Here is an 11044-nt window from a genome sequence, read left to right as displayed (position 1 = left end):
ACAAAAGCAGCACAAACTGCTCCAAAGCCTATAGATATTTTCTGTTACTGGATAACTGCTGCTCTCTAGTTCCATCCCTTGTAGGAACTCTGTGGTAAGCAAAACCCACAGTGTTGTTTTTTTTTTGCTTAGAAACAACCACTCTTCTGAAGGAATTCTGTGACTCAACAAGCAATGATGTAACAGGCTCTAAAGGCACAAACATCTAACCAAGCTCTCCCTGAGAAACCTACTGGTCCTGGCTAACTCAGAGGAGAGCAATGATAGGACACAAAGAGCATTACAACTTCTGTTCACACCCATTAGAATTAAAGCAGGTTTCTCAGGAATGAATAAACTTTCCCAGGTATTCCAGTGTTCTCCATCTAGTGCAGAAATAGGTACATGGACAGGAAAGAGTTTTGCCATAACGTACCTTGCAGGAAAGAAGTCAAGAGGCTGCAGCAGCTAATTCCTTAAGTTGTTTATTTATCGTTGAAGAAACACACAGCAGCAAGTTCTGTGTTGGCCTCAGTATAACCAGATAATTGCTCGTTGTTACTGCACCCAAAGTTGAAATCAACACAGCCATTACTACAGATCACTTTTTTTTTTGGAAAGGGAAAGAGTTGACCCTGAAGACAAAGAATTGGGGGAAAATTCAACAATTTCTCCAAAAAACACACATTTTAAATAGGACAATATTTATAAATCCTTGAAAGGCAATGAATTATCCAGGAATGGGAAAAGCAGTTGTGATGTTGGCAACAGAAAATACACAGCCATATGCTTACCGAAACACTGAGTTTGTAAAAGCTGGAAGTTGGGTGGTTGTCCTGTTGCAGCAGAACATAGTACTGGAACCATGACTGCAGAGTGGCCTTGCAGGCGCATGGCTTCAAGTGAATCTACAGAAGACAGCCCAGTGCAGCTGATGCTCATGTTTATCCTATTTTAGTCAAATTTGAACAACTTACTGCATTTAGATAGCAATAAATCATGTTTCAAACCGCCTGCCCTCAAAGATACCCAGGTAAAAGAGGGCTTTTATATTGTTTTTCTTATCTTTTGGCTAATTATGGAGCTTCATTTAGCTCTGCTTTTTCCACTGTGTGGACAGAGGTGATTTTAATGCATGTTCTGTGGAGCTAATACCCCGTTCCAAATTAAGAAGCACTCTAAAACTGAAAAGGTCATCCTGTTTTGGTGTGAGATGGAAGCACTACTCAGGACAATTGGGCTTGCTTCTTTTTATTTTAGCAACCAGTGACCCATGAAAGAAGCATCGTTTGGAATTTCAAATCCTGGCATTCAATTCCCAACCTTCTGCTGTGAGTTTTGTGCATGATCAATCTATATGAGTAAGTAATTCAAGCTCATGCTTTCATGTTACCTCAAAACATTTGTTAAAGAATTCCAATTCAGAATGTTTATAAGCACAAATATAATCTGTGGATTCCATCAAATCAAAGCTAAAACATTGGTTAAACTCTGCTGATCTCCACTTAACGCCGTACAGTGGTCCACCCTTCTTCATCTGTCTCGTTTTTCGTACGGCGAACGGGCTCACGTTCCTTCTCTGTTTTCCAGGAACCTTTCTCCTTCTCCCCATCTCTTTCTCGATCCTTTGCTGCTGCTGGGGGAGCAGAAGCTGAGGAAGCAGCAGAAGCAGGGGCCGAGCGCCGAACTGTCTCACGTTCTTCTCCACGTTCTTCTCTCCTGTCGTCAGCGCGTCGCCACGAGCTTGCTACAGAGAGAGACAGTAAAACCACCTTTGTCATGCTCCACTAGCACAGTTTAAACAAATATGCCCACCACCAACAGCCTGATTTACTGATTCTCACTCCTGCCAAGAGGTAACGTGATGACAACAGCCAAATGCAGTTTAACTTGATAGTGAAGTAATGGACAGGAACTACTCGAGCCTCTTTCCAGGTTTGGGATTGTTGTGGGGAAGCCAAGCGTCATCTTTAAAACATGTAAGAATGTTCTATTGATGTACATGGGTTTATGATGTAAAAATATATTCTTGTATTATTATTATTATTAGAATTAAAAGCACAAAGCATTGAGATGCAATTGAGAAGCAAAGAGATGAGGAGCTGACTGAACTCCCCATAATCCAAGAGGAAATGGTTGGTGACCTCCTGTTCCCACTCAGACATGCATAAGTCTACGGAGCCATGACTGAGCCCTGAAATGGAAAAATCCTAACTTAAACACTCATGGAAAATGTTCACTGCCTCAAAATACAGCAAATTACTCTTCAGCCTCCTGAAACCAGAGGTTTACACAGCACTGAACTACACAACCCTGCTGGTAACAGCATTCCCCATTCTTTACTGTATGAGGAACTGTTAATGTCCACTAGAAGGGAGTTAAGAACTCTGCCCCAGCTAGGTGTGAACAAAGCTGTGTCCAACACCAATCAGGCAGCCAAACACAAAAACCTCTTGATACATTAAAAATATAGATAAAACTAATCTTCACATTGAGAACCCTCACCCCTGGGATCCTGTATATCATGTCCTACCCCCACTCACACTTGAGGCACACACCAAATGAACATGAGAATGCCAGAACTGGGAGATGCGGTATTTCAGGCTAAATGTATTGCTGTTCCTGTGCTTTCAAAACACATTATAATAGGTTATCATTACAATTATAATAGGTTATTCATAAAACTCAGTAGCATTAATAGTGTGAAAGCCATAGGGCCTTGTCTGGAAGTGTTTCCCCTCACACTTGAATAGTTTTAAGTGAACCAGAAATTTCTGGGAGGTCTGTCTTGATAATTTCAGTATGAGAAATTCATTCACCCTGAACATGAAAAGTACTATGGGAACAGCACACTTCAAATGTTATCCTTCCCCTGCAGATGTGAAATGCTACTGTGCTAGAAAAGAGTGCAACTAAAAAAGTTAAGATTCAAGGAAGAATTCTCAATGATGCTAAAGCTTCTTTCTATCACTTTGCTTATGCAAAGGGTGTTTAAGTGCCTGAAAATATAATTTATTCCCACTTTACCACATCCTTTCACTGTCAGAGTAACATGAAGGCCTTATGATCACAGAAACAAAGAATGGTTTGTGTTGGAAGGGACCTTAAAGCTCACTCGGTTCCAACCCCTACCACAGGCAGGGACACCTTCCACTAGAGCAGCTTGCTCCAAGCCCCTGTGTCCAACCTTTAACACTGCCAGGGATGGGGCAGCCACAGCTTCTCTGGGCACCCTGTGCCAGCGCCTCAGCACCCTCACAGGGAAGAGCTTCTACCTAAGAGCTCAGCTCAGTCTCCCCTCTGGCAGGTTCAAGCCATTCCCCTTGGCCTGTCACTGCAATAAACGTACGTTCTTCACGGTCAGATCTGGGGGGTGGTCCTCTCCTGAGGGGTGTATCTCTGTCATCAGTACGTCGATCTCTCATGTCACGACCACCTCTGTCCCAGTCTTCACGACGACTTGAATCTCTCCAGCTAGAAGTTTCCTCAGCTGGTCCTCTTCTCCAGCCAGCATCATCCCTATTGCCATTCAAAACACGAAATAAGACTAAATGTTAAGATTTTACCTTTGCTATGGAAAGCAGCAATGCTAAATCATAGCACAGCTGTCTTCAGGCCCAGCGGGCATCTCTTTAACATAGTGACATAATTCCAAAACCTCTTCCGTTTTTCTGAGGCCTAACATGAAATTCTCTTGATAAAAGGTTAAAAATAAATTAAAAGCAGTAAAGCATTGTGGAATCTCTTCTGTAAACAGCTAACATTGTCTTAAAAGTAACAAAAAAAGGTCTAAAATCATGGAACCATACTATCACAGACTGGTTTGGGTTGGAACGGACCTTAAAGCTCATCCAGTTCCAACACCCTACCACGGGCAGGGACACCTTCCACTAGAGCAGCTTGCTCTAAGCCCCATCCAGCCTGGCCTGTATCCACTTACTGCCTTCAAGTACTTAATTTCATACAGCCCAACACTGTTCCTTTCACTCAGTCAGGTCCCATTATCAACAGGGCACTGCTGTTTAAACAGAAACACTGTGGGAGCGTTAAGCAGGGACTCCAACCTGGGACGCCTGAAACGATCCTCTCGATCGAAATCCCTCTCTCTGTCGAACTCCCGGTCCTTCTCGTTTTCATCCCGATCTTTGTCTCGATCCCATTCACGGTCTCCTGGAGGTCTGGAGTCCCGGGGAGGCCCCCAGCTGTCCTCACGAGCCTTTTCCCGTTCTCTCCATCCCCCTGTAAATAAGAAACAGTGAAAGGAATCCGTGCCTGAGCTCTGATCTCCCTGGAGACAAAGAACCCTTTACTTCCCTCACTGAAACTGGTTGTTCAGGTTTTCATCTCTGAGGATCCAACTCAAGATGCCTGTACAAAGTGTGCACGTTGAGCGGGAGCCACACACAAAACACTGTAGAATAATACAAGGATACTACTATGTACCTTATCCATCAGTTCTGCCTGAAACACTGCAGCTTTCAGGCAGAAAGCACAAACCTCTCAAGGGTCTTGGGCAAAACAAGCGCAGGAAGGGTTTTACTTCAGTATGAGAAGGAGTAAAGGGACTAGAGCTTAGACAGCAGATTCTTTGTGAAAATCTACAAGGGAAGAGATTTTAGGCAAGAGAACTTTAAGAGCTTATTGTTCTTTAAAGCACTACTTTAAAATAAGACTCTCATTTACCACCTGCTTACACAGTGCATCCTGCAGTATCATGCAGTTGTTTATGACTGGGAGTTCTTTATTGTGCTTTTTCTTTGGAGAGGAGAAAGGAGAAAACTATTGGAGTGCGGATTTTGAGATTTATGGTAACTTTCCTACAGGTCTGGATTACAGAATTAGTGTCTATGAAGTTGATGTGGTGCCTGTGAATACATAAATCTGAATAAAAAGAACCAGATAAAAATAATGTTTAATATTTAAACATCAACAGCTCTAAAAAGAATCGGAAACAGTTGTTCTATTCACTGTCAACATGATTTAAGACTAGAAATAAACTAGACAAGAATACAGTAATTCAGATTGGAGTGCACAACCTCCTGACGCATTCCTTACCATCTCCTGCTCAAAGCAGGATCTTCAACAAAGGTAGACACCAAAGCAAAAAAGAACTATGGTAACACCAGTCATATCTTTGTACACATAAAAAAGGCCTCTCAAAACCAGACCCACTTCAATGATGTATCAAAATCCTCCTCAGGAGGAAGTTAATTTCAGATACAGAGGAGAAAGGGTAAGAGACCGAGGCGTGCTAAGAGTGTTTCTCTCCCATCAAGAGCATTTAACTTGTGTACTTTGTTTTTGCACGCGGCCATTACTCTGTGACCTTTAGGTATCTTCCAAGCAAGCAATTGACATTGCACTTCTTTTATCTTTAATTCAACCAAATCAAAAAGGCTGCATTATACTAAGTAACAGAGTGCCCACATTAGCCAAATTAATCCAGATGTTTTCAGAGCTGATTCTCCCACCTCTGGCCCCAAGTACACTACACCCATTACCTACTGGGTTAAGACACTCTTTGGAGGGAAGATTATTGTATCACTGTATTTTACCTGGTTTCCCAAATGGTCTCCAAGGACCTGGCCTTGAATCATCACCACCACGCCATGGGCCCCGATCATCATCTCGTCTGGACAGCCTGTCGTCATCTGTGCTTCGCCAAGGCCCCCTGTCGTCATCGCGCCTTGACATCCTGTCGTCATCCATCCCGCGCCTGGGGCCTCTGTCATCATCCATCCCACGCCTGGGACCCCTGTCATCATCTGCAGCACGCCAGCTGCCCCGGTCATCATCTAGCCCTCGTCTGGGTGGCCTGTCATCATCTAAAGCGCGTCTGGGCGGCCTGTCATCATCTAAAGCACGTCTGGGTGGCCTGTCATCATCCATTCCACGCCTAGGTCCTCTGTCGTCATCTGCTGCACGCCAACTGCCTCTGTCATCGTCCAAGCCACGCCTGGGTGGTCTGTCATCATCCAAAGCACGTCTAGGTGGCCTGTCATCATCCAAAGCACGTCTAGGTGGCCTGTCGTCATCCATTCCACGCCTGGGACCTCTGTCGTCATCTGCAGCCCGCCAACTGCCTCTATCATCATCCAAACCTCGCCTGGGCGGCCTGTCCTCATCCAATCCACGTCTGGGCGGCCTGTCCTCCTCCCCTTCACGCCTGGGGGGTCTCTCCTCCTCCCCTTCACGTCTAGGTGGCCTGTCCTCTGCTGAATCCACAGAAGGACGTTCCTTTTCTTCTGCAGCACCACGTCGGGGTAGATCGTCACCACGTCGAGGTAGATCATCACCACGTCGGAAAGATCTTTCATCATCTCTCGCTTCCCCTCGACGCCAATCTCTACAAAACCATAGGGAATGAGCACAGAAGCTGACATCCAGGAAAGCTTTATATTAGACAGAATCAAACCCCTCAAGGCCACTTCTGAATGTATCCACTTAGCGTGTGGTTGCAAACACATATGCAGAGCATGCAGTGTTCAAATGCACTAACCGCCTTCATTGCTATGGGAAAACAGTAGGTCACCATCCCTACAGCCTCAGTAAAGACTGAGCAGTTTACTATTTCCTTCAAAACTACAGTTTGAAGGAGTAACTACAGTCCCTGTTGGTTACCTGCTGCAACAACAGAGAAGAGGTCTGGCTTCTATACTGAGCCTAATTTAACAAACTCAAGCTAAGTCGAATCAGTATTAAAACCCCACATCAAGTAAGTATCCCCCTTCTTCATTCACATGCCAACCCTTTAGTCCAATCCCTGTTTTCGTATGTTTTGGCACAGTCCCAGCCCAAGAGATTGGCAATACTTTCACTGACCAGCACCCCCAACTAGACAGAGCTGCACAATGTAGTAAACTCATGACTCAACCCACTGCTACCGCTTGACAGTGAGCGGGGTGCACCAGGCCCTGGCAGTGCTTGCACAGACTCTCCTTACCAGGGATGTATGTGGGATGTGAAGAACTGGTAGCGTTCCCTAGGCTACTGAGTCATCAGTCATCTTGGAAATACGTTTGGATGTGCAACGCTGGAAAGATCTGACACTGCTGAACAACAATTAGAGCCTTCCACTCTTGTCTCTTTGCTGGACGCACCATTTACTTCAATGTCCACAGGATTTTACACCCAGATTTAGACCATACGCCTTGACTTCATCACCAGATTAATTTCTTTATTTCAGGAAATCACCCTATCTAAGCTAGTTCCTGAGCAGTAAAGAAGGACCAGTACATCACAGAGATGTACTGGTACCTGCTCCCTGGCAAGAGAAGCTGCACTGGGGCTGAATCTCATGGCTTCAAGAAGTAAAATCAAAACCAAACAACCAACCACCACCCACTCCCTGGTTAAGAAATCCACCCTGCCACTAAAATACAAACAAAAGCACAGCAAGGACTTGCTACAAAACAACAGATGTAGGACTGCAAGAGGTGAGAACAAAGAGGCAACAGTTTGTGACAACTCTGCAGCTCAAGAAAAATCAAGGAACTGGGAGCAGTGTTATTTCCTAGCTTTGGATGAATGCGATTACCATTGAACTGTGAGATAAAAACAAGACATGGAGATTGTTAGCTTCAATTTAGACTCAAATTGCATCATCTTCTCCTTGCAAAAACCTGATTATTTTGACATAAAAGACATGCAGAGAAACGGTTATAAAATTCATAAACTGAGCAAGCATTTCATTCATTCATACTCTGGTATTGTTTCAGGGGGTGGGGATTTTTAAACCCATTTTTGAGCTTGCAAGTGAAATTATAGCTCTGTTGGTTTTACGTGTTTTCTCATTTGACAACTTTAGTGTTCAGATTTCAGCTTTTGTCCTTCTTTCCCTCTCAGAAATCCCAACTCCCACTTTAAAAGTTTACTGACATTAAATCAAACAGCATCTGATAGATGAGTAAGAACAGAGGAAGCATGAATACTAAGAACATTACTGAACAGCAGTGACTGCTAACAATGCAATCCACTTGCTATCTCCATTTTGCAATAACCTCTCAAAATCCTACACACAGACCCACAAGAGCTGAAAGCCTGCAGGTGGCTTTACCAAATAAAGCACAAACTTGGTGACCAAATCCAGGCTGTAGCGACAGGTTTGTACCCATTTTGCTTGTCTTAACCCAGGCACAAACAGCACAGTCATAAAATAGGGGTTAACTCCCCTTTTCTGTATGTTCTGGCTTTTAGTATTTTTTGACCATAACCACATACACATTTGTTGACCCTCTGGGATAACAACCTGTTTTGGTAACAGCTCTAATGGGCTGTGCTAAGTAGGAAAGCCTGCAACACTGCCCTGCCTTGTCTAGTGAACACCAGGTCTGTATTAGTTGCCATTTCATGGTCTCCCTGAGCAAGCACCCAGTTCTTGGCAGAATTTTATGGATTTTCTGTGATCTAAAGAACAAGAGGTTACTTTTTCTTTTAAATAAACTGGCTTTTAATTAAACTCCTTCACAGCACTTCTATGTTAACCTGTTTCTCCAGCTACAATATTTGTAATATTTTTCTGTATCAGAATTGACTTTCTTCTCTTCCTTATTTTCTTACATCGTTAGTTTTGTTTTGCTCTTGTTTCTTATGGGAACTTTAACCTTTCCTGCATAGTGAAGGAACAAAGCAAATACTCACAAGTTAGTTACACCTCACTGTAAAGCTGCCCAAAAGGCAGACAGCCCTTGCTGGACTCTTCTGCCTTTCTGTAATCCTTTTTCTTGTAACTGGAACCATGGTATGGAACAGACTAACACTGGAACATGCTAGTCCCCTGGGGTCCAGCATTCTGGGGATTGCTGCTTAGTACAATTGGTTGTCCACGACTGTAAGTATCTCTGTACCAATACAGCATGTATACCAGGACTGTGCCATTTCCACTGTCCGTGAGACAGATTTTATAGCTTCTCTCCTTGACTAGCAGCCATAAAGCCTTTTTACAGTATATATCCAATAGGTGTACTTACATGCTGCAAATTAAATCTGATGCTGTTACTGCATTTATCACTCAATTTAGGAATACACTTTGGAATTACTTTACTTAGCGTGAGGTTTGCACCGCTGTCTTTGTATTCAATATACTTCTCTTCAGAATTAAAATCCAACTGAAGGTAGAATGAGGCTACTGAAGAATGAAGCATTAAACCTTTCACTGCAATTATGTCTGGGCCTCATCACTTTGTTATTTCCTAAGTTCAGCAAAAAATAAAATAGTTAAGAAACACTGCTTGAGTTGAAATTCCATAGAGTTACTAGTTTTGACTGCTATTGGTATTTCCTTCTAGTATTCCTCAGTATATTCCTTTTAGTAAAAGACAGAAGGAAAGTTTTATTGAACATGCTACGTACTAGTGCAAAACATGCCTAATTTTAACCTTTTGGCAGTCACTCAGCTTGATTTCTATAAAAGCTGGATGAGAAATCATAGAATCCCAGACTGGTTTGGGTTGGAAGGGACCTTAAAGCTCCTCCAGCTCCAACCCCTGCCATGAGCAGGGACACCTTCCACTGGAGCAGCTTGCTCCAAGCCCCTGTGTCCAACCTGGCCTTGAACACTGCCAGGGATGGGGCAGCCACAGCTTCTTTGGACACCCTGTGCCAGCGCCTCAGCACCCTCACAGGGAAGAGCTTCTGCCTAAGAGCTCATCTCAGTCTCTCTCTGGCAGGTTCAAGCCATCCCCCTTGTCCTGTTTTTTTAACACTTAAGGGATGGGGCAGCCATGGCTTCCAAAATGACTAAGACAACACTTGTTCAGAAAAACTCTACGCTATAATGATTCATAGATTAATATGGGTCACATGTATCACTGTGTGTGTGGTGGGGGGAAGATCACACTGAAGCATATAATTAGACGCATTAAACACTTCTGCTATATGTTAATAGCTCAAGGCTTCACCCAGGAGTTTGATTTTTAATGTTGCAACTCACAAGAAAGTGGATCACTACTAAGAAAGGCAACACAGCTGTTAAGGAAAGACAGAAAAAGACTGTTTTGCTTATCGAGAGATGGTACTCTTCCAACGTTAGACGGAATTACTAGAGAAAGTAAATGAATTTGCTTCACTGGAGTTGGAGGAAGCGTAATGGATGTAAATTGCTGCTCTGGAGATCAGGGTTGGACATTTGTAAAAATCTATCTACCTGGAAGGCTATTAAGCAACAAAACATATTGCCAACTGGACCAAAGAGTGGTACCTCCATCAGTACAGGTGAACATACCCAGAACTCCTAAAATATGTACATGTGAACAAGTATCTTCTGGGGGGGTTTGTGTGGGTTTGTTCGCAGGGTTTTGCTATGTTGTTGGTTTTTAAAAGACAAGGTACCTTCCTTCAGAAATCCTTCCTCGTCTTTGTAATAGTCTTTCAGAACTTTGTTTTCACCTGTGGCACAGATTTTCTGCTCTGGACTCACTCCAGGATTTGAATAGTTTTAAGACTCTGAATTTTGACTTTCCTGCTCTTACCTTATATATTACTTTCAGTTTTCTAAATGGAAAATCTCAAACTGCTTCATCATCCAGGATCCCTGCACTTGCTTCTCAACCTTCCCCATTCGACAATTATACAACTGATAGCAGCGTTTGGGCAGGACAGAAATTAACCAGGAATGTTATCTGAATGAATTCCAAGATAAATCCTCCCTCTCATTTTGAGATCCTTCCAAAGGATTTGTTTCAGTAAAGGCAACTTTCAGAGAAGTAAGGCATGAGGTATTATTCAGTTAGTGCAGCTTTAGCAGTGACACCATCAAAGCAGCCTACACATTCTCAGCCCAGTACTGGGGCTCAGTAACTCAGGAATTACCTTTCCACTGGTGCTCGTCGCCATTCCGATTCTGCCTCACCACCTCTTCTCCAGGAGCTCTCAGACTCCCGATCACCCCAGCGAGACTCCTGAAAGTCAAAAGAAATCAGAACATTCTCTCTCAATACTTCAACATGAAGATTTTCAACACAGAATTTACTCCTTTCAGAGCATACTTTGGCTTTAAAAACTTACCTGTCACACTGTAGATAATACTGAACTATCAGGAGTTTGAGTAACTTATGTTACGTTACAT

The 11044-nt window shown here is 43.3% G+C and overlaps 1 protein-coding gene across 1 annotated transcript in view; it reads right to left on the bottom strand.

Annotated features, from left to right (window-relative positions):
• Window positions 1–448: 448 nt before the first annotated feature.
• The window catches only part of EIF3A (eukaryotic translation initiation factor 3 subunit A), a 35092-nt gene continuing 24496 nt past the window's right edge, over window positions 449–11044 (bottom strand). Inside the window, exons 18-22 of the mRNA XM_061364219.1 lie at window positions 10789–10877; window positions 5535–6325; window positions 4044–4218; window positions 3329–3498; window positions 449–1726 (exon numbers count right to left, since the gene is read on the bottom strand). Of these exons, the coding sequence (XP_061220203.1) occupies window positions 1485–1726; window positions 3329–3498; window positions 4044–4218; window positions 5535–6325; window positions 10789–10877 (1467 nt within the window). The 3' untranslated portion in view covers window positions 449–1484. The remainder of the gene's footprint in view (window positions 1727–3328; window positions 3499–4043; window positions 4219–5534; window positions 6326–10788; window positions 10878–11044) is intronic.

The sequence above is a fragment of the Neopsephotus bourkii genome, unplaced genomic scaffold, assembly GCF_033783945.1.
Source record: "Neopsephotus bourkii isolate Nb327-2 ecotype Australia unplaced genomic scaffold, CSIRO-AGI_Nbou_v1 NB_1189, whole genome shotgun sequence".
NCBI classification, from domain to species: domain Eukaryota; kingdom Metazoa; phylum Chordata; class Aves; order Psittaciformes; family Psittacidae; genus Neopsephotus; species Neopsephotus bourkii.
Note: the sequence above shows the minus strand (reverse complement) of the source record. Positions and strands in the feature narration are given on the sequence as shown.